At 38.6% G+C, this 24,824-nt stretch overlaps 1 protein-coding gene across 5 annotated transcripts in view; it reads right to left on the bottom strand.

The window, feature by feature from the left end:
- The window catches only part of LOC307144557 (rho GTPase-activating protein 26-like), a 120,844-nt gene that overhangs the window by 48,420 nt on the left and 47,600 nt on the right, over positions 1-24,824 (bottom strand). For all 5 annotated transcript variants that reach the window (XM_079847008.1, XM_079847010.1, XM_079847009.1 and 2 more), the window contains exons 3-15: positions 23,442-23,503; positions 22,336-22,407; positions 21,008-21,109; positions 20,745-20,855; positions 20,206-20,310; positions 14,882-15,011; positions 13,035-13,135; positions 10,403-10,497; positions 4,737-4,815; positions 3,831-3,867; positions 3,604-3,669; positions 3,104-3,178; positions 968-1,052 (exon numbers count right to left, since the gene is read on the bottom strand). In XM_079847008.1, the coding sequence (XP_079703134.1) occupies positions 968-1,052; positions 3,104-3,178; positions 3,604-3,669; positions 3,831-3,867; positions 4,737-4,815; positions 10,403-10,497; positions 13,035-13,135; positions 14,882-15,011; positions 20,206-20,310; positions 20,745-20,855; positions 21,008-21,109; positions 22,336-22,407; positions 23,442-23,503 (1,120 nt within the window). The remainder of the gene's footprint in view (positions 1-967; positions 1,053-3,103; positions 3,179-3,603; positions 3,670-3,830; positions 3,868-4,736; positions 4,816-10,402; positions 10,498-13,034; positions 13,136-14,881; positions 15,012-20,205; positions 20,311-20,744; positions 20,856-21,007; positions 21,110-22,335; positions 22,408-23,441; positions 23,504-24,824) is intronic.

Raw genomic sequence — 24,824 nt, 5'->3', positions numbered from 1 at the left:
TGCTATACCTTTAAGTATTTCAGAAATGTACATACAAATCACACAGTAAGCTAATAATGTATTAATTTATATTAGATGTACTTGTTCATGTTGAGTGTATTTTCTAGATTGTTTTGTATTTTCCAGGGTGTTTTGCATGGTTGCTAAGTTAATAGTTTTTTTTTTTTTTCACGGATGACAGATGAAAACGTTATCAAAATGATTCCCATTCTCACGGATCTGCGGAAAACGACTAGAAACGCTGTATTATGAAATCCAGACAAGTAATTGGCGATGTCACTTTGTAAAGAAAGACTATACGCCCGCGCACATACGCATTCAGTCGGCCCAGATCTGGGCCACATCTGGTACATGTGGATTCAACGCGTACCAGATGTGGGCCGGATCTGGGCCGACACTATGTTGCTGTCTTGGTATAGACTAAACGCGTAATACGCATGTGCATGCCGGCACCGTTTTCACAGATTCACGTTTTTGAAGTTCACACGGAGATGATAACAGGATCGCTTTCAAAAAACATATTTCAAAGATTGCGTTCTCAGGCCACCAAAACGGCGTTGTCGTGTAACTGAACGGCCAGAACGCATTAAAAGTTTTCTGTTTTCCGTTGAAAACGCTGTCGTGTAAGCTAAGTTAATAACTAATGATATTTACAACAGAAATGAATCAATCAAAAATGTACTTAAACTGGACATTGACTTTCTTCTAGAGCTGCTGTACAGCCAAAACAATCTCTGTTGCATTCATTTCCTATTATCACTGTAAAGCTGCTTTGAAACAATCTGTATTGGATAAAGCGCTATATAAATAAAGGTGTATAGAAATGAAGGATTTGTAGAAATGATGCTTGCTTTAGCGGTCAAGCTAACTTTTGAAATACTGCATGGGCTAGTCAAAGCCAGGTGTTGCATTGACTGTTATAACTGGATTGATGGTCATGGTCATGTGTGAGTGGGACGGTTGGTACCTGAGGTAGTGCTTTATTGCACTGGTGATGGTCTTGATCTCCCATTCTGTGCTGTCCAGCTCCACATCGGCACAGGTTTTGGGGTCTAGAGGAGGGATTACAGTATCTTATGGTTACCTCTGCTCAACATTTGTACGGAATTACCAACCAGAGTTACACTTCCTTGCAAAGAGAAGCTTTATACACAAATGAGGCAGATGTGCTTTGAAAGTACAGTAAGAATACTGTAATATGAGAGGGACTTGAACATGGATTTTTGCCATGGTAGCAAAGAACAAGGTCAAGGTATTAAACGCTGGTTAGGATTTAAATGATCCTAATTTTCAATTGATTTGACAAGATGAACTGAGAAAAGAAAATGTCTACCATGCAAACGATCCAACTCCACAAAAAAAGATCATCGTTGCTGTAGTCAACATATCTGTCTGTACAAGAGCAATGCATGACACACTGTAATCAATAAATCTGTCTGCACTGCAAGAGAGGAATGTGGCAAACCTAGATACATTCCATTATAATCAACGAGCAGTTTACAGTGTAAATCAATGACGCAACGTGACAACTAGACCCCTCACTTTACAATTAAACACAGCTGTATAAAAACTACAAGTGAGCGTTGCAATAAAACTAGATAGGTCAATGGTATCTATTTAGTTTCACTAACTGTCTAATTTGACAACATTCGGTCTCATTCACTAAACGTGTGTATGAACGAATTTGTTTCTAACAATATAAATCTTTACTATCACTTTTTATCAGTTGAACACATCCTTGCTGAATAAAATTACTGATGTCTTTCAAAAAAGAAAGAAAAGAAATTACTGACCCTAAACGTTTGAAATGGTAGTGTATTTTGTTACAAAAGATTTCTATTTTAAATAAATGCTGGTCTTTTTTTTGTTTTTATTCATCAAAGAATCCTGAAAAAAGTATCACAGGTTATAAAAAAACATTAAGCAGCAATGTTTCCAACATTGATAATAACTAAATGTAAAACCAGCATATTAGAATGATTTCTGAAGGATCATGTGACACTGAAGACTGGAGTAATGGCTGATGAAAAATTCAGCTTTGCATCACAGAAATAAATCATATTTTAAAGTATGTTAAATAGAAAAACATTATTTTAAATTGTAATAATTTTTCACTATATTATTGTTGTTTTTTTTCCCTGTTTTTTTAATCAAATAAATGCAGGCTTGATTAGCAGAAGAGACTTTTTTTAAAAACATTAAAAAATAGCAATGTTAACCAGTAATATATATATGAAGAGTTCAGATCCAAAAGCCTCTAAGTGCCATCTGAAATTTTCTTATAGGATGATAATTTTTATCAAGCTCGTATATTTAAGTTCAGTAATTTCACTTAAATGACAATTAATAGGTAATTTTCATTGCCATTTAAGTGAAATTACTGAACTTAAATATTCAAGCTTGATAAAAATTATCATTCTAGAAGAAAATTTCAGATGGCACTTAGAGGCTTTTGCATCTGAACTCTTCATATATATATATATATATATATATATATATATATATATATATATATATATACTGTATATATATATATATATATATATATATATATATATATATACTGTATATATATAGGTATCTGGATATAGATGCAGATACACATATGTACAGCAGGCTAATCAGACGTCTGTAATGTCATTGTCTACATAAAGAATGTATTGCTTTTGAGCTTGTTTTGAGGATGGCACTCTTGGCATTGCTGGAAGATCTTGCTGAGAACAAGTCTTTAGAGAGTGTCATGTTTGCTCATGAATGGACAAGAAGGCAGGGTCTCGAGATGGTCAGACGTCTGTCTAGCGCATGTTTACATCTTACTGTAAACAGCTCCAACAGAGCATTTTGGTTTATGATACAACTTCTCATACCAGAAAATTGCCAGAACTGATTAACCGTTTTTTATGAAAAGATCCTGTTTCCACATAATCGCTTCATGTTAATTTAACAGTAAAGACTGTACGTGTGAAAAGGCTCTAATATGTTACTTGAAACAATTTTAAGGCTGAGAAATTGTATAGGTGACATTTATGGCTGAAATTCATTTAATTTTAATCTCCTAAATTCACTAAAGCAAAATGACCAGCCGAAGGACGCTGATTCTCACCCATGGCCAGGCCGAGTAGTTTCTGCACTCTGGAGTTGACGCCAACGATCCTGTATAGTCCCTGTTCGTCGATACCTGTTATAGGAAACCAAAGGTTGTCAGACATAGGCTGCATCTGAAATCGCATACTTAAGTAAGTCCGAATTCACAGTACTCATAAAAGAGTAGGCGAAAAGTCCCCGGATGACCTACTACTTCCAGTGAGATCCTGAAGAGTGTATACGAAGGACACTATACTATCCCATGAGGCCACAGGAGAGGATTTATGAATGGCAGTGACGCGATGTAACTGACGCTGGTAGGTCACATGATAATGACATCATGGCACATACTACACTCAATCGTACTATATATAGAACATACTTTTTTAGCGGTCGTGAAGTAATTACTTATTCAAAATAAGTACCTACTCAAGAGAGTATGTGATTTCGGACGTAGCTTTAATCATGTGCTGGTCACCATCTGACCTTTATTTCTGAACAAAACAATATGAGGTGTACCTCTGGTTTCTACGGCATAGATGAATTTTGTGACAATGTTGAAGCCGATGACATCTAATTGGGCCACTTGAATAGAAAGTACATTGGGACAAAGAAAACATCAGAACAAGTTCATGGTAAAAAACAGTAATATAAAACATACAAATGTTCATGAAAATGACATGATAAGAGTGTGCAATTCTGTGATTCTTTTCAAATTGAGATGACTGAACTGGTGCCATACTTACTGGCTTCATTCTGGCTATCCCGATTGAGGGTGTACACCTGTGAGAAGACATTGTGGTTAAGATTGTGGCTGTTAACACAAAAAATCATCTCCTACTTAACAAGTACAATTTTGTTTTACCAGTCAAGCCGTCATAGCACACAATGCAGACGCCTCATTTGCACTATTTTACATGTATAATCTCTTTGTTTAGTGCTTTTGAAATCAGGCTTCACCATACTGAAAGAGTCATTCAGCATGCTAGCACGTTATCTGTTTCAAAACCTAGTGAGCTGCCTTCATAGGCATGGCGGACAACTGAAAAATGGATTATAAATGTATAATTAATTCAAAACCAAATAATATTTGATAATAATTAAAATGGTAAACAATTTTACCAAATATTTGTGCGGTCTATGAATTTGTATGCTGATTAGCTAAGTAGCATGCTAAGAGCTAACTATTAAAATCAACTGTCGAAGGGTTTGGTCCTGTGCGTTGTTTATTTTTTATGTGATAAGCACTATTTGAGATGTTGCCTAAAGAGTGTTTCATCAGTCACTGATTCTGGTTCTAATCAAGTTAGCATGCTGTCCTTAAAAATATGTAGTATGTAGGCAGCAGACAAGCAAGACAGCTCACTAGATTATAAGACAGAGCCTAAAACATCCTACAATATATTGCAGATTCAATTATGAAGCAAATGTTTAACTAAACCAATGTATGGGAATTTAGATCAAAAAAAAGAACACAGGCTAAAGGCCTTAACATGCATATTTATGAGGCGCAATGAGTCTCATGAATATGCATTCAAAATGAGAATTCACTTTATCTGATGCACAGCAGTGCCAAGCATGTGAAAGAGTCTTAAGATGAAGGCTATCAGATTTGAAAGCGAAACAAATTTATGATCTTTCAGATAAAGTACCGGTTCTCTTCCGTCCATGGCTTCCATCCAGAGTCTGCGGTCTTCTTCTGACAGCGCCTGCATGGTGATCACGCCAGGCCTGAAACATGAAACATGCACACATGTCCACAGGTAGGGTACATGCGCACACACACACACACACACACGTTGGGTTTTCATGTTTTATGGGGACTTTCCATCGACATAATGATTTTTATACTGTACAAACTGTATATTCTATCCCTTATCCCTAAACAATCACAGAAAAATGTCTGAATTTAGTAAGATTTACAAGCCGATATCCTCATGGGGACCAAAGAATTTCCGCACAAGGACAAATATTCCGGATATTGTCATCTTTGAGGGGACATTTTGTCACAGGGGTACAGTCTACATGCATGCACACACACACACACACACACACACACACCTCTGATGCATGCGATAAAAAAAGTGTACTAATTAATTGCACATTTTTCTGTAATAGCGATTAATCACACCTAACAATAAAGTTTAATATATTTCTATATTGTAATAATTTCACAGTTAATCTCCAAATGTAGAATAATAATTTAAAGTTATCAAACACAATCTTCACTGCATAAATTATCATTTAAAAATAGATTAAGCCTTAAAGCTACAAAAGTTATTCAGTCAAGAGCAGTGAGTGATTTTCTCTTTGTCTTTTGTTCTTTGATTTACATAAATGACAGACATCACAGCTGCAGGTTTATTAGGCTGCTGTCACTTTAGTGGAGCGGCTAAGTGCTTATGTTTGGCAGAATCGTTCAGTTTATGATACAAGCAAAATGAAAATTGGCATGAGCAGTCTCCATGGGTCACTTGACAAGAAAATTGTCCGAGCCACTTGAAATTTCAAGATGGTGGCCATTTTTCAAGATGGCCGACGCCTTAGTGGAGCAATTAAGTGATATAGTGATTTATTTGGTGATACAAGCATGCAAATTGGCATGAGCAGTCTCTGTGGGTCACTTGACAATAAGCCACCTACAGCTACTTGAAATTTCAGGCCTAATTGCTCCACTAAAGTGGTGGCCATCTTGAAAGATGGCCGCCATCTTGAAATTTCAAGTAGCTGTGGGTGGCTTATTGCCAAGTGACCCACAGAGACTGCTCATGCCAATTTTCATGCTTGTATCACCAAATAAACCACTATATCACTTAACTGCTCCACTAAGGTGTCGGCCATCTTGAAAAATGAAAAATCTTGAAATTTCAAGTGGCTCGGACAATTTTCTTGTCAAGTGACCCATGGAGAATGCTCATGCCAATTTTCACGCTTGTATCATAAACTGAACGATTATATCACTTAGCCGCTCCACTACTTAAAAGACCTGCCGCATATGACGCGGACCTGACAACTCTTTACGATCATTTAAGACTTTATTTAACTAATTTAAGACTGTGCTTACGAGGACACTCGACAAAGCGGGCATTTTGGCATTCTTTTGTGTGTTTTTGTCCGTTCAAGTGCAAACGAGAACTCAATGTGGCCAGCGGTAAAGGTGCAGTAAGCGATTTCTGAGAAACACAAATCGACACCCAAAGACTACCTAAAAGAAATACACCCCTCCCATCATTGTACGATATGTAACATAGACAATGACTAACCACTTCAGACAGCTGGCGCAAGTGTGGATGAATCAGCTGCGATTCAACAACTACGACAGCATACAACAGAATATCTTGGTTCTGTGAAACATAGCAAAAACCAATGTTAATCTCATATTGAGCAGAAACAAAGCAACCTCTGTGTTGCTTGCAAGAGTGCTTTCGTGATCCGTGGATCGTTTTTTTTCTCCTGTTTACACAGCCAGGACTATGTACAAAGTACAAACACAATATTTTTGAGCACACAGAACAGACATCAAGCAAACACTGGCAAAATTATTTGTTTAAATGTTGATTTAAATTTTCAACAGCGTTTCTCAGAAATCACTTAATGCACCTTTTAAAGTAAATACATTTTAATGTACTAAATTATAACTGCAACATTGAAATTACAAATATATTTAAATACATGACATACAAGTTTTAAATGCTTGTCAGTACATTTGACAGTACACTATCCATAAGTATTATATTGCATATAAATATGTACTTAAGTCCTACTTACAGTAAAAGGGTCAAAAAGGCACAAGTATATTCTTTTAAAGTATATTATTTCTGTAATAAACTTTTTAAACGTATGCTAAAGTGTATTTTTTTTAACAACGGCAAAAGCATTCATAGTTGAAGAAACACCCATTAACTATTCACAAGTACTGTATATTTTATAAAATCACACTGCAATTTTACAAAATACTCCTGTTTTTCTGATTGCAAACCCACAAAAACACTATCCAAACACCTTACCATATGTTGGCTTAGCCAATAAAAAAATGAACATTACATACACAAAATGTCATTGTTTTCCACCCCACCAGTGCACTAACACATTGTAAATCTATCAGTGGCTTCTATCCACAAACTCATTTAAAAAGCCCAGTTCTATTACCATCACTCTGCCTGACCCGACATTGCCTAACCTTCAGTTGTCACATGGGTTAATGGTGTGTGAGTGTGTGCTACTGATTTACTGATGGAGCTGCCATACTGAAATATTAAGAGGTTTTCCAACACACGGCACAGTACACTGGCTTTTACTTGTATGCTAGGTACAGCCATATTTCTTCAGAAATAAAAGTCAGAGAGTGACCAGCACATGTGAAAGTCTGTGGTTCCCTTTCAGTCAATCTTGTTCAACATTACGTCAGAACGACTGACGAATTGGGATCTCGCCTGAGAGCCCAATCACCTTCGAGTGTAAACTAAACGAGCCAATGCACACTGCCATACGATATTAGATTCGCAAGCTGCGCCCGCAGCGCGCATAAATACGGAAGCGGGTGTGCTCGCATTTCAGCCTTTCACTTCGGAGCCGAGCACTTGTGTTGTTGCGATGCAATCATTTGTTCGAGTGATTTACCACGAGTCAGGAAGAAGCTCTGCTTACCAGTGTTGGTGTGACGGCGCTACAGAGGTGGTCGCAATCTTCAAGAGCATTTCCTGCTGTTTCAATGACACCCTAAAAGAGCTTTCCTTGCACCAATTCCTGCAAGCTGTTCTGCGGCCGTTTCCCCTGTGCGCTTCAGAGCTTTTTTCCCTAAAAGAGCAAACACGGGTGTTGCACCGCGTCTTTTTAAAGATGTTATTTCACCCGTGCATTTCTGGATACATTCGTTCCTGTCCTTATCTGACGGCCACGGTCGCTGTCTCACATGCCTTGCCACAAGCATGCTGAGACGGCGTCTATGGGTGGTTCATATTTTCGCATGACCGTGACTCTTCTTTCTCCGGAAAGCTGGGCAAAATCCCTGTGGACCTCCCACTCCTCACCACGTCGTGTGCCGGCGAGCCGCCGGTTGATGCAGGAACTGCGCATGATGACTGACCGTGATAGTCGCAGCAGAGGCCCTCGGCCGGACGATGTCCGCCTTGGTGGTCCAGAAGTGTTCCCTGGCTAAACCTTGTAGGGGTGCGAGATGTCGACAAAGTGCGCTTTCTCGATTCTCCCCTCTCACAAGGTGGCCTTTTCGGGCAATCAAAAGCCTGCTGTGAAGTGCTGCCATGCCATCGTGAGCTGCCCCTCAGTCGGGTTTGAGTTGGGCCCTTCACAAGCTCCCATTAAAAATTTTAGCGCAGAAACGCATCCTTCACTTTGCGTTCAAGGCTCGGGCATATCAGTACAAAGTTCTCCCCTTCGGGATGTTGCTGTCACCTCACGTCTTCACGAAGGTCGTGGAGGCAGCCCTTGTTCCCATGAGAGAACACGGCGTTCGCGTCCTCAACTACCTCGACGACTGGCTCATACTGTCCCAGTCACAAGAGCAGTTGTGCGAACACAGGGACCTGGTGCTCAGTCACCTCAGCCAGTTGAGACTTCGGGTTAACTGGGAGAAGAGCAAACTCTCCCCCGTGCAGAGGATCTCTTTTCTCGTTGTGGAATTGGACTCGGTCAACCAGACAGCGCACCTCACAGAGGAACGTGCTCGGTCGGTGTTGAACTGCTTGAATTCACTCAAGAGCATGACAGTGGCCCCACTGAAACTTTTTCAGAGGCTCCTGGGGCATATGGCATCTGCAGCCGCTCGGATTGCTTCATATGAGGCCGCCTCAGCACTGGCTTCACGGCTGAGTCCCAAGATGTGACTGAAAGGGAACGTCTCGATTATGTATGTAACCCTCGTTCCCTGAAGGAGGGAACGGAGAGGTTACGTCCCGTCGCCACAGTTGCTGTACCACCGCTGAACGGCCGGTGCTCGGCTCCTCAGCAAACACCTAAAACGCGAGCGCACACGCTTCCGTAGTTATATCTATCTATAGCTATTTATCAAAGCACTGATTGGACTGTCAAAGGACTGTTCATACTCTTATTTTGCAAATCCTGAAATCGGATCCGTTTGTCCAGACAATGTTGTCAATATCCGTGATCCGCTACATCGGTTGCTATAGAAATAACATTTTCTTTTTCCTCCATCTGAGAATAGCAGTCAGTGTGTGAAAGAGAAGATGGAAAACTGGAAATCATGTTCATCATGACACATTGACACTGTGCTGAATCATTAGGTAACATAAACGGAAAAGGCATTACTGTAACATTCATGTGCAGACTGTGTGTGAAATTCTTTGCTTACTTAATGGCCACAGTAAGAAAAACTAGTGAATTCAGACATAAACTCACTGGCCATTTTATTAGGTATACTTTGCAAGGGTTGGACCCAGTTTTATGTTTAATGTTAGTTAATAATCATTGTTTGTTCATGTTAGTTCACAGGGCATTAACTAATGTTAACAAATAGAAATTTTTATTTTGAAATTAGCATTAACCAAGATTATTAAAAGCTGTAGAAGTGCAGTCCATTCTTAGTTAATGTTAACTAAAGTAGTTAACTAATGTTAACTAATGAAACCTTATTGTAGAGTGTTACCGCTCTATGACCAGAGACATATTAAAACACATTAAAATCCAGGTAAATATACAGGCTCGTCGCTTTCCATTGTCAATTGCGCTCGTTCCTGTTGCGCAAGCGTCGAGTCTGAGGAGGAGGCGGGGAAAACAACAACTATCTCAAATATTTTTAATTTGAACTGCATTACCCATTTCAACCGCTAGCTGTCAATATTACATATTGTGCCTTTAAACGCAAATATAATAAGGTATACTTGAATCTTAGTGGGGAAAGAAAAACTGATTTAATTCAAGATATATATTCTATGGAAATAAATCTTATTATCTGACACAATTTTGCTGGGAAACAAGACTAACGTATCAAAAAAAAACAAAATGTTTGCAGTGTGCAAAGCGTGGTGTGGGCTACTACCTAACAGTCCAACATTGCATCATTCTGAGGAGGGCTGAGGACATTTTGGCCTAAAGTATAAAGTATTCGCCTGCTTTCTCCTTCCCTCAACCCATGAGATGGCCACTTTCCCTCTCCATTCCTAGTTACAGCAACAGTTATGACAGGTTGAAGCTATCTGCAGTGTACTCTTTTCATGCCTGGCAGACCTAGTTAAAATCTCCACCCCCTTTCCTGAGTAGCAGCCAGGAAGTGTGACTCCTGCTGGATTGTTATGTGGACTAAAGCGCCATCTGGTGGCGGGTATGCGGGACGTCAACTCACCGGTCCACGGCTTCAATGTCAAAGCAGAACCTCTTCTCAATGGAGTCTGTTTTCCTTCTGGTGCAAGATTTGAGCGTAAAGCTTTCCTCATCTCCCTGAAAGAGAAACATAAGCATGAATATAGGCACCAAATTCTCACTATTTGACTGATTTTTTACGTGAGCCTGGACAGCTGAAGGGAAAATGTGACCAGATGTTCTATATTTACAGACTACACTGTCATCACATAAATGATTATATAAATGTGTGATAAAGTGTCAGGTTACTCCATATCTTCTTGCAAAGTCTGGCCAAGGAATGGGTGTTCAAATGCAGTGGGCTATTTTTATTTCAACACTTCACAACTCCTTTACCGACTAACAACACATTACACACATGCCTCTGGAGTTCATTACCAGAGCGCTGGCATTCTCTTTTTTCAGTGACCTCTCCACTTACAGAGTCTAATTGTCTCTATCAATCCACTCTACTGAGTGACTTCTCTCTAGTTTTCTTTCTCTCTTCTCATACCAGAAAAGGTGTTAAGGTAAAGCTAGCGTAACGATTGCAGACTAAACAAACTGAGCTCATGTTAGCACTCATCTGAAACTAAAAATGACAAATGGGACACTCTGCAGTCTAGTCTACAATAAGTGTGCAAGACTTTAAGTGCACATTTAGGGATATTCTAGGTTATTTAATAATGTTTCCTATGGGAAGCATTAGTATTTGAACCCTTAACCTGAAGTATTTATTGGTCCATAATTCAACCACACCGTTTGTGCTGCAAACATGAATTATCATATTGTGTGCCTTGTTGAGCTGCAGTGTGCTATCACTACTGGAATTGATAACACTTACAATTTTTATTACGAAAATACTTGACTTGGACCAGTAAGCAGCCACAGAACACCTAGCAACTCCCTAGTAACCACCTTAGTAAAACCTCTGCTTATCAACCTTTGTCTGTGTAAAGTAATATTTTTAACTCATCACATTGCATGTTTAATTCAAAATATGTTTTTTTGTTTAGTTTTTTGCCAGATTTGACACATTTTTCATTAATATTATCCATATATAGCTCACTAAAATATCATGCCAAATATGTTGAAGATGAGCGGACAGGCAGTCAACTGGTTTCGCAGATGTGAAACATTAGGTTTAAAAAACTAGAAAAAAATCCTGGAATATATATAGGAATATTTAATATAATTTAATTGAGGAGGCAACACAAGCCTCTGTAATGTGTACTGAATTTGAGCTGTATTGAACCGAGACCGCAAACATGATTCTAATTCAAATTTGATTTTAGAGAAAAGTAGAATTAAAATAGAATAAAACTTTTAAAAAAAGTAACTGCATGTTACAGCACTAGAACAATGTTATATATTTTGTTGTACTTCCATTAACCCAAATGTTTCTAACAGTGTTTACATCCAGAGAAATCAGCTATTTTAACCAGTGTAACGGCCTGTCAGTGATATCCGCATTACCCTCTTCGGAAACACCAAAGACGCTTTAATATATTATGTGTTTTATTAAGTGAGCAACTGTTCGGATACGTTTATCGTCAGAAAATGAATCATTGTTATATAGCTCAACACGGTTAGCATGAAAGAATTAATTTGAAAAAAATATTCAATGACTCACTCATTAATACTTCACTTGTTTCATTACTCGAAGAATCATCATTTTTTAATGAATCTTTTGAATGAATGATTCAATGACAAATACATTTTTTAACAGAAAATAAAAGATATTTTCAGAGGGTGAGTCACTCTATTTTGATCTCTGCTGTAGAAATCAGTGTTTATATCCAATCTATAAACTTTTATCCCCGTACTTCTGTGATCATTTTAATTATTTTTCACACAGCTATAGTTAAGGAACGAGGTCACGTGGGTGATAGAAACGAGGTCGTTATGTTTTAACGATTAATTGTGCAGCTATACGTGTTGGACTCATGCAATTCCTCTGTTGTTGAATAGTTTAAAATTACAATTCGGTAAATTGCTCTTCCTGCCATTCCACTTGTAACTCCAGTGGGTGACAGCAATTCAAATTCCAACTCAAGAATCGAAAGCAATTTTTTAATTCTGCAATAACATAAACCATACAAACAAAGAAACAATTTGATTCTGAATTGAATTTATAATCATAATAAAACACATTTTCTGTTTGCTTTTCTCTTGCGGTTGGCACGCTTGTGTGTTTAGCTTGGTTGTAAGTGGTCAGAATGTAATCAGGCCGCGTGCAGTCCCTGGAGTGAGATTCGTGCTATTGACCCTGTGTGTGTGTGTGGCTGTGGAGAGTGGGACGGGCACAGAGCCAGGTACAGACACTAGTGCCAGCTCAACCATGCGATACACAGCTTTCTGTGCAGGATAAGAGTCGTGTCAGTGCCAGCAGGGGTACAAGCACGTGGCCTGTGCCAGAATCCACTCTCCATTCCAAAGGTTACACATGCTGCTGAGTGAAAGGGTGCGAGAGAGTTTGTATGTGAGAGAGAGAGAGTGTGTGTGTGTGTGTGTGTGTGTGTGTGTGTGAGTGAGTGAGTGAGTGAGTGAGTGAGAGAGAGAGAGAGAGAGAGAGAGAGAGAGAGAGAGAGAGAGAGAGAGAGAGAGAGAGAGAGAGAGAGAGAGAGAGAACTTACAATTTTGCCCCCAGACTTCTGATCGAACGGCATCAAGGTCATGCGTTTGGGCTCTCGGTGATAGGAGCAGTAGTACTTCACCCATGTGGACACGAAGGAACCTGATTTGGTGCAAAGCAGAGAGCCACATGAGCAAAGTACAGTTAGACCACAAGATACAGTACGGTGGATCACAAAGCTCTCCTCCCCGGAGTGTAACAAAACATCTCCTCGGGGGTCAAAATGACCCGGACACTTATTACACTACTTTTTTTTTCTTGTCCAGAAATCTTATTAACAGTCTATAATGCTAAAATATTATCTTTTATATTTATGTGTGTGATTTTTATTTTATTTACCTCTAAATTCTTGCTTTTTACATTATTTCACAAAAAAAGAAAAGACATCATTCCAGTCCAATTCTAATGAAAACATCATATTAGATCTCGCATTCAGTCATTGTGTGTCTCTGCTGACCTCTTGTGGAAAACAAAATACATTAATCTGCATTTTGTGATAATTGCCACTCTATAGGAACTCTATGGAGATTCTAAATAGAGCAAATAAACTCGAATATCAATTCACTACAATAGACATTTCTCACTAGAAATGACATCAAAAGTGGAAAACATTGGTCAAAAACATACATTTACACACAAACTGACCACCATCTGCAACTTTCAGATGCCATCTTTCTTTTTCTAGCTCAACTGTCACAGAATGGAAAGCACAGGATTGTGGATATCTAAGGCAGCGAAAGATACAACTATGCTGCCTTCAAAAAATCGATCAGATGAAGGGATATAAGGAGACAGGAAATGGAAGTTTTACCAATATACTTTAGGTACACTTTATATATCCTGCATTTAAAGACCGACATTATACAGAGATCACACTATCCTTACTAATAGTGATATTAAACACATTTTAAGGCTTAATATCAAGAAATGTGCACTGTGCAATAAAGAAATACTCCTAATAATGTTTAATGATATTTATATCACAAGTCTTAAGCAATATGTCAGTAAATATGTTAATGGATTTGTAGTATACTTAGAATGAAATAAATGTATTTTAAATATATTTGGGTAAAGGTTTTTTTCACTAGGGTTGGAATGAGTCCTCAGAAGGAAGCATCTTTAAGCTTTCGGACGCTGCTAAAATATCCAGAGCAGAGGGTCCCCAGGACCAGGAATGAAAACCACTGCTATAATAGAATATAAATTATGCTAAAATAACCCTAGTGTGTTCCACTTCGCTTTTAGACAGACACAAGCAAACTTCCCAAAGCACTTTATTACGTGACAAAGCATTACCACTCACTGCACACTTCATTTCAATCTAATAAAATGTTGGCACAGTTACATTTATATGTTTCGGAAGCTTTCACTTTGAAACTGCCACGAACCAAAAAACAATGTAATATCTTTGCAAAAATGACACCACAGACACATATTTTGGTTGCAACAAAAGCCTGGGTTGCAACAAAACTCTGTGAATAGGGAATCCTCATATAAAATAACAACAGTTGCCTATAATATAAAACAACTGACTTAGAGTCAGTGATAAATACAATACATTTTAGATACTACATATACAAATATACAAGTAGTTTGAGAATGCAGGGAGATCAATGATGTTCAATGACGCCATTCGCAATGCTTCATGGTAGAGCTGTTTTGCCACAATTTCTGTGTCCATGCAAACTTTTCTGAATATTGGGTCGCCATTTAGTATTGTTGGTAGTGTAGTTAATAAGTAATTGGAAATGGAACACAATTATAAAGAAAACTTCTACAGAGGCCACAAGTCAGTGTGATCAGTTGTGTCTTAGAAATAAGAGAGAAGCTCCACACTTTTCAACTTACGTTTCTCCTGCACAAACAGATATCCCTGCATTGTGTGTGTACTCATGCTCTTGTGTTCGTGTGGGTTTTCCTTCATCTTCTTCATCAAACATTCCACCTCTGAACGTGTACTATCAAACCGGTTCCGAGTCTGAAAGACCACAAAGACAATTTAAGAAGGTGAATGCTTCAACAGATACTGTATGAAGATTCAAGAATGCTTGTTCTTACATTAAAAATCCAAAATTCTTACATTAAACTACTCTACTGCTTAAATATAACACATATCTGACCAGGCTCATTGTGAAGTGGCCAGTTGTATCATAGTTGTCATTTATATTTGGCAAAAGGACATTGACTGCTCCCATCAGGGGTCAGGAGTCAAGTTGACATCCTGTCCAGTGAACATACACTCATCCCAATGGACTTAACAGAATATGACATGGTGATGATTCTCAGTTGCAAATTATTAAAGGGATGGTTCACCCAAAAATGAAAATTCCATCATTAATTACTCACTCTCATGGTGAACCCGTAAGACTTTCGTTCATCTTCGGAACACAAATGAAGATATGAGAGCTTTCTGTCCCTCCACTGACAGCTACGCAACTAACACTTTGATACTCCAAAACAATTTTAAGGAGATCGTAAACCTAATCCATATGAGTGCTTTAGTTCAAATTTTCTGAAGAGACTCTATCGCATTATATGATGAACAGATTGAATTTAGGCTTTTATTAAAATATAAACATTGATCAGCGAACATAAACAGAAACTCATCCAAACCTGCTTAACGCACGAGAATGAACCTCTTGCTGAAGCTCAAATGTGCTGCGTAACACGAGAATGAACCTCATTGGTTCTTGCAGAAGCTCAAACATGATGCGTAACACGAGAATGAACCTCATTGGTTCTTGCAGAAGCTCAAACGTGCTGCGTAACACAAGAATGAACCTCATTGGTTCTTACAGAAGCTCAAACGTGCTGCGTAAGACAAGAATGAACCTCATTGGTTCTTGCTGAAACTCAAACGTGCTGCGTAACACGAGAATGAACCTCATTGGTTCTTACAGAAGCTCAAACGTGCTGCGTAAGACAAGAATGAACCTCATTGGTTCTTGCTGAAACTCAAACGTGCTGTGTAACACGAGAATGAACCTCATTGGTTCTTACAGAAGCTCAAACGTGATGCGTAACACGAGAATGAACCTCATTGGTTCTTACAGAAGCTCAAACGTGATGCGTAACACGAGAATGAACCTCATTGGTTCTTGCAGAAGCTCACACGTGATGCGTAACACGAGAATGAACCTCATTGGTTCTTACAGAAGCTCAAACGTGATGCGTAACACGAGAATGAACCTCATTGGTTCTTGCAGAAGCTCACACGTGATGCGTAACACGAGAATGAACCTCATTGGTTCTTGCAAAAGCTCACACGTGATGCGTAACACGAGAATGAACCTCATTGGTTCTTGCAGAAGCTCAAACGTGCTGCGTAACACAAGAATGAACCTCATTGGTTCTTACAGAAGCTCAAACGTGATGCGTAACACAAGAATGAACCTCATTGGTTCTTGCAGAAGCTCACACGTGATGCGTAACACGAGAATGAACCTCATTGGTTCTTGCAGAAGCTCACACGTGATGCGTAACACGAGAATGAACCTCATTGGTTCTTGCAGAAGCTCACACGTGATGCGTAACACGAGAATGAACCTCATTGGTTCTTGCAGAAGCTCACACGTGATGCGTAAGACAAGAATGAACCTCATTGGTTCTTGCTGAAACTCAAACGTGATGCGTAACACGAGAATGAACCTCATTGGTTCTTGCAGAAGCTCAAACGTGATGCGTAACACGAGAATGAACCTCATTGGTTCTTGCAGAAGCTCAAACGTGATGCGTAACACGAGAATGAACCTCATTGGTTCTTGCGGAAGCTCAAACGTGATGCGTAACACGAGAATGAACCTCAATGGTTCTTGCAGAAGCTCAAACGTGATGCGTAACACGAGAATGAACCTCATTGGTTCTTGAAGAAGCTCAAACGTGATGCATAACACGAGAATGAACCTCATTGGTTCTTGCAGAAGCTCAAACGTGATGCGTAACACGAGAATGAACCTCATTGGTTCTTGCAGAAGCTCACACGTGATGCGTAACACGAGAATGAACCTCATTGGTTCTTGCAGAAGCTCACACGTGATGCGTAACACGAGAATGAACCTCATTGGTTCTTGCAGAAGCTCACACGTGATGCGTAAGACAAGAATGAACCTCATTGGTTCCTGCTGAAACTCAAACGTGCTGCGTAACTCGAGAATGAACCTCATTGGTTCTTACAGAAGCTCAAACGTGATGCGTAACACGAGAATGAACCTCATTGGTTCTTGCAGAAGCTCAAACGTGATGCGTAACACGAGAATGAACCTCATTGGTTCTTGCAGAAGCTCAAACGTGATGCGTAACACGAGAATGAACCTCATTGGTTCTTGCAGAAGCTCACACGTGATGCGTAACACGAGAATGAACCTCATTGGTTCTTGCAGAAGCTCAAACGTGATGCGTAACACGAGAATGAACCTCATTGGTTCTTACAGAAGCTCAAACGTGATGCGTAACACGAGAATGAACCTCATTGGTTCTTGCGGAAGCTCAAACGTGATGCGTAACACGAGAATGAACCTCATTGGTTCTTGAAGAAGCTCAAACGTGATGCGTAACACGAGAATGAACCTCATTGGTTCTTGCAGAAGCTCAAACGTGATGCGTAACACGAGAATGAACCTCATTGGTTCTTGCAGAAGCTCACACGTGATGCGTAACACGAGAATGAACCTCATTGGTTCTTGCAGAAGCTCAAACGTGATGCGTAACACGAGAATGAACCTCATTGGTTCTTACAAAAGCTCAAACGTGCTGCGTAACGCAAGAATGAACCTCATTGGTTCTTGCAGAAGCTCACACGTGATGCGTAACACGAGAATGAACCTCATTGGTTCTTGCAGAATCTCACACGTGATGCGTAACACGAGAATGAACCTCATTGGTTCTTGCAGAAGCTCAAACGTGCTGCGTAACACGAGAATGAACCTCATTGGTTCTTGCAGAAGCTCACACGTGATGCGTAACACGAGAATGAACCTCATTGGTTCTTACAAAAGCTCAAACGTGCTGCGTAACGCGAGAATGAACCTCATTGGTTCTTGCAGAAGCTCAAACGTGCTGCGTAACGCGAGAATGAACCTCATTGGTTCTTGCAGAAGCTCAAACGTGCTGCGGAACGCGAGAATGAACCTCATTGGTTCTTGCAGAAGCTCACACGTGATGCGTAACACGAGAATGAACCTCATTGGTTCTTGCAGAAGCTCAAACGTGATGCGTAACACGAGAATTAACCTCATTGGTTCTTGCAGAAGCTCAAACGTGATGCATAACGCGAGAATGAACCTCATTGGTTCTTGCAGAAGCTCACACGTGATGCGTAACACAAGAATGAACCTCATTGGTTCTTGCAGAAGCTCACACGTGATGCGTAACACGAGAATGAACCTCATTGGTTCTTGCAGAAGCTCACACGTGATGCGTAACAAGAATGAACCTCATTGGTTCTTACAGAAGCTCAAACGTGCTGTGTAACGTGAGAATGAACCTCATTGGTTCTTGCAGAAGCTCAAACGTGATGCGTAACACGAGAATGAACCTCATTGGTTCTTGCAGAAGCTCAAACGTGATGCGTAACACGAGAATGAACCTCATTGGTTCTTGCAGAAGCTCAAACGTGATGCGTAACACGAGAATGAACCTCATTGGTTCTTACAGAAGCTCAAACGTGATGCGTAACACGAGAATGAACCTCATTGGTTCTTGCAGAAGCTCACACGTGATGCGTAACACGAGAATGAACCTCATTGGTTCTTGCAGAAGCTCAAACGTGATGCGTAACACGAGAATGAACCTCATTGGTTCTTGCAGAAGCTCAAATGTGATGCGTAACACGAGAATGAACCTCATTGGTTCTTGCAGAAGCTCAAACGAGATGCGTAACACGAGAATGAACCTCATTGGTTCTTACAGAAGCTCAAACGTGATGCGTAACACGAGAATGAACCTCATTGGTTCTTGCAGAAGCTCAAACGTGCTGCGTAACACGAGAATGAACCTCATTGGTTCTTGCAGAAGCTCAAACGTGCTGCGTAACACAAGAATGAACCTCATTGGTTCTTGCAGAAGCTCAAATGTGATGCGTAACACGAGAATGAACCTCATTGGTTCTTGCAGAAGCTCAAATGTGATGCGTAACACGAGAATGAACCTCATTGGTTCTTGCAGAAGCTCAAATGTGATGCGTAACACGAGAATGAACCTCATTGGTTCTTGCAGAAGCTCAAACGAGATGCGTAACACGAGAATGAACCTCATTGGTTCTTGCAGAAGCTCACACGTGATGCGTAACATGAGAATGAACCTCATTGGTTCTTGCAGAAGCTCACACGTGATGCGTAACATGAGAATGAACCTCATTGGTTCTCACATGTCAAGCAAACATGCTTGAGCTTCCGTTTACCACAACTGATGAGTGAGTTGATCAATGTTTATATGTGAATAAAAGCCTAAATACAATCTGTTCAAATGTTGAAAATTTGGACTAAAGCGCTCAATTCATATGGATTAGTTTTACGATCTCGTTATAAACTTTTTGAAGCGTCAAAGTAGTAGTTGCGTAGCTGTCAATGGAGGGATGGAAATCTCTCAGATTTCATTAAATATATCTTCATTTGTGTTCCGTAGATAGGGCTGTCAAACGATTAATCGCGATTAATCGCATCCAAAATAAAAGTTTGTGTTTACATAATTTATGTCTGTGTACGGAGTATAATTATTTTCTATATATAAATACACACACATGCATATATATATTTAAGAAAATGTGTTATTTATATATAAAATATTTATATATAATATAAATTATATATAATATAAATATATATACACAGTATATACATGCAAATATTTCTTAAATATATACATGCATGTGTGTGTATTTATATATAGAAAATAATTATACACCGTACACACACACATGTATTATGTAAAAACAAACTTTTATTTTGGATGCAATTAATCGCGATTAATCGTTTGACAGCCCTATCCGTAGATGAATAAAAGTCTTACAGGTTTGGAACGACATGAGGGTGAGTAATTAATGACAGAATTTTCATTTTTGGGTGAACTATCCCTTTAATGCACTAAGGCTATAAACCAAACTAATTCTACTTTTTTTTTTTTTTAAATGTGTAATATCAACATCTGTGAGGGTCTGTTGTAAGAAATGGACTCACATTTTGAATGCTGATAGTGAGGTCTGTCTTGAAATGGTTGAAGTCTTTGGCCAGTTCGTACCCATGATGATAATATGTAAATAGACCCTGTAGAAAAGCCAGCAACTACACACAACAACAAAGAGGAAAGCAGCTGTCGTGAAGAGGAAATACAATATAATTTAAAGATGTATAACTGCAATTATATTAAGCAAATTTAATTTCAGTCAAAATTATAAGAGCTTTACTAAGAAAAAAGTACCAGACAGAACCATCCCAGCAAACATTGGTCCGACGGCAACGTCGTGTCCCTGGCCATAAATAGTCGCGGTAGGACGGCATAAATCGGTAAAAATATGTAACACAGAACAGATAATGTCAAAGACGTCCGTTCAACTTTCATTTTGGAACTATTTTTCAACCATGACGGGACGTGCCGGAGGGACGTATTTTCCAATGGTCATTAAACGTCCAAATGTTTGCTGGGATGGGAACCATGTTTTTGGCAGTAATATTGCATTTTTGAAGAACCACTGCAATAAAATGAGAAGAAGTTTTACCGGCTCCACAAAATCAAACATTTTTCGTTCCTGAACTTCCTGCACTTTGAAGACATATTCCAGCGAGACCTCATAGAAGTGCTGCCTCACGTGGTCCACCTGGTTATCCGCCTGTGGGGAAATGTGTTTAGAAAATCAGACAGAATACACAACTGAACAAATCCACATGAAATCAAATTGGGGGTTTGTAGCTTTTAGTCCCTTAAGAGCATGCAAAAAGGTCATTTCAGTATACATAGATTGGCATTGAGAGCAGTACATACTTCATGAAGGTGTGCTTCCTTCTTCTTGGCAGACAGGCTGAGATGTTTCTCCAACACTGTACAATACTTCTCTGTCTCTTTATCATATTTCTTTTTGGCCTCCTATGGGATAAAAATGCAAACTCTTGAGTCAACTCAAACAGACAACAGCTATAAAGTTAGCCTATATGAGGAGACTTGCATGTATGTGTACATGTATATTCATTTTAAATTGAATATATTTTACATTTTGAAAGCAGTTAAGTTGTTTCTGTTTTAAGTGCATGCATTCACTTTAATTAAACTATATCATGTAGCGCGTTTGGGGTGGACGCTGAAGTTCTCAAGCTGTTTCGATTGTCTCTTGACTGTGATTAGACAGATAACCTAAATATCTCTGTTCTCCTAACCCTTGTGAAAAAGAAGTGCGCGTAATTTGTAACGATTGTGAACTTGTAGAGTGCTTCAAATATTTAAAGTAAAGTTTTATACAAAATTGTTGAAATAAAAGACCACTAAAGAGTGCTTAAAGAGTAATTTCATGACTAAATCTTTTGAAAAAAGTGCACTCTCTAATAGTATAAAATTAAAAGGTTTACTTAAAGTACATTTTAAATCATTATGTTTTAATACTCATGCTTTTGTCACTGGTGAGCGTGTAGTAAATACACAAGAGAGTGACACATGAACAATGAAATAGTCTTGCGTAAAACACTTCACAAACCATTAAAGCAGAACACAAAACTGAGAGAACTGAAGGGAACTTCAACTTAAATACAAAGAGGGAATGATCAACAGAAACAGGTGTGTAACTAATCAGAAACCATGACAACTAATGAACTAGATTAGAAACATAGGCAAAACAGTGACAAAAATAACCATAGATGCGTCCCAATTTGCCTAATTATACTATGCCCTAAATGTATTCCATTTGTATTCTGATAAATGTACTTTCAACACAGTTTGGCATTAAATTTTAAGGGATTTTTTTTTTTTTTTTAAGAGAAATGCACAACCTGTTATATGTGTCAAATTATGTTAATTAATCATCATGAACACTATAATAAGTGCTTACACAACATAACCAACAGATGGCAGTGCTGTTTAAAACGTTAAGGCCGTTTCTTAGAAACTCTTTGAGCTGTATTTGCTCGGCCCACATGGAATCTCCACGTGTTGACTCTGTAACATCAATGATCAAACAGTAGTACTTGAAGTATTTGAAGAGGGTACTTCTTCAATGGCATTGATAACTAAACTGTTACGTGATGGCGGGAGTTCAGAAACACAATAAGCCTATGAACACCATCACAGCATAAAGTGGTTTGAACAGGAACTTCTACTCTCACCTTTGCAGCTGCAATCTGCTCCTTCCTGAAGCGCTCCAGCGGCAAGATCAACACATCATTGGCATTTTCAATCTGAAGAGACACAAGTCGCAGAGTTCCTTTCATTACTGACATTTCAGTCAACATTTACACACCATCATGACATCATCACGTGATATGCCTGAAAATGCACACTCAATCATTTTCATCAGGTAAAGCACAGTTCTTATATGGCCATATAGTTTGTTTTAGTAATTAATTTTAGTCAATTGCTTGTTTTGTTTTTTTTACTAACGAAAAAAATAATAATTTACGCACAATTTAAGGCCACATGAAATGTGCCAATTGGGATCCAGCCAAAGAAGTCTCTTTTACACCAAAAGTGGGATGAATAAGCCTGGGTGAAGTCATCCTAGGTGTATATGACATTCTTCTTTCAGACGAATACAATCAGAGTTATATTAAAAAATGTCCTGGCTCTTCCAAGCTTTATAATGCCAGTGAATGGCTGTATGTCTTTGGAAGTCCATCAAAACACATCCATCCATGATAAAAGTGCTCCTCGTGGCTCTGGGGGGTTAATAAAGGTCTTCTGAAGTGAAGTGATGTGTTCGTGTAAGAAAAATATCCATATTTAAAACTTTATCAACTAAAATAACTAGCTTCCGGTTCCGGCAGACGGCCGTACACATCGATTTACGGCGAAAGACTAACCCTTGACCTGACGCACAACATAATGACGAACGAGGCGCAAGAGGCGTCAATTGCCGTCATTACGTTGTGCGTCAAGGTCAAGGGTGAAAGCTACCTACAATGTGACAGTCAGCAAGGTACAAAGTAGTTGTTTATCTGCTTCGTGTCCGATTTTGTCAGTAGCACCATGGTATAAACGTTATAGCAGAATCTCTCTCTCTCTCTCTCTCTCTCTCTCTCTCTCTCTCTCTCTCTCTCTCTCTCTCTCTCTCTATATATATATATATAATCATACTGTCCAACGTTCTTTATTGAACGGAACTGGTTTGGAACGACATGGGGGTAATTTTCATTTTTGAATGAACTATTCCTTTAAAATATTAGTGATAAGCATAATGATAATGAAGCTGATGATGATGAAGAAACCAGCTCACCATTCGTGTCCTCTCATCTTCCAGGTTCTGTAAGACTCCAGCAAACTCCTGTAGCGATTTAGCTTTGAAAGAAAAAATATGAGACTGGTGACCACACACACACACAGCATCTTAGCCATATTATGCTAATTTGCATCTACAAGCACTGAAGTCAGACATTTGTCATTTTATAATTCACCACAGAAACTAGGACATCAGGTTTGTGTTCAGTCTTGTGTCTGTGTGACAACCATGAGAAGGTGACAACACAGATCTACCATGTGTTCAGTGCTCTTACAAAATACCAGTGGCCAAATACCAACATTTCTGAAAAGACAAAAGAAAAAAAAAAAAAAAGAAAAAAAATGATAATTTTTTTTTTCCCTGAAATTAACCAAATGTTTGTATCTGTGCCGATGGTCAAAAATAAAAAATAAAACAAAAATAATAATAATAATAATAATAATAAATACAAATACAACTTTCTGAAGAAAATGTAAGGTACTTGCCCATGCAAAACATAATGCTAAAGTACTTATTACAGAAATATATATACTTTAAAATAAGTTTAATTGTGAACTGAATGTAATGTTTTCAGAAACTTGCAAAATGCTTGTCATTTGCATTTAAATGAAAATGTATCATTTACATTTATATTAAATGCAATTAGTAGCTTGAGAGTGCTTTTTTACCCACTTAAGAAGGATTTAAGTACTTCTTTTAAAGTGTACAGCCGAATGTACAGACATTTATGGTCAAATAAAATATACTTAATGTCATGCATCTAAATATATTGTAATTATACATTTATAATGATGACATAGCAATTTAGCACATGTAAAATCTATTAACTATAAATGTAATATCAAATACAGTTAAAATCATACTCCGCTACTTTGCATGTGCTTTAGTATGTTAGTCAAGACATCAAAATAAGTGTACGAACATAACGATTTAAAATGTACTTTAAAGTCAAACTTTTAATATGAAAAAGATTCAAAGTACACTATTTGCACATTCGATACAATAAAGTGCACTTCTTTTTCGCAAGTTGTGGACTGTTGCCAGGGCGTAACTAAGGTTTTAGGGTGGTATTTGCATGCTGCTATGCTAAGCCAAAAAAAAACAAAAAAAAACACTAAATTATATTTTGGTCCCTAGATACTGATTAGGTCTGGTTGATTTTTCTTTTCTTTCTTGTTTTGCCTGTTTTATTGTCCACCAGGCAAAAACATCAAATTGTTATAAAACTAGTAAAACACCTCCATATAGAACGGGTGCATTATGACATTCATGTCTGCAGCAAACATGTATGTCTAACTATGGGCAGAAGTAATACTGATGCTTGCCTTTCATTGCTTGGCTCTAGTATATCGAAACTAAAGCCTGCTAACTCATCAAATC

Source organism: Squalius cephalus (genome assembly GCF_949319135.1).
Source record: "Squalius cephalus genome assembly, chromosome: 17".
In the NCBI taxonomy this organism is placed as follows: domain Eukaryota; kingdom Metazoa; phylum Chordata; class Actinopteri; order Cypriniformes; family Leuciscidae; genus Squalius; species Squalius cephalus.
The sequence above is the reverse complement of the archived record's forward strand: the minus strand, read 5'-3'. Positions and strand labels throughout refer to the sequence as shown.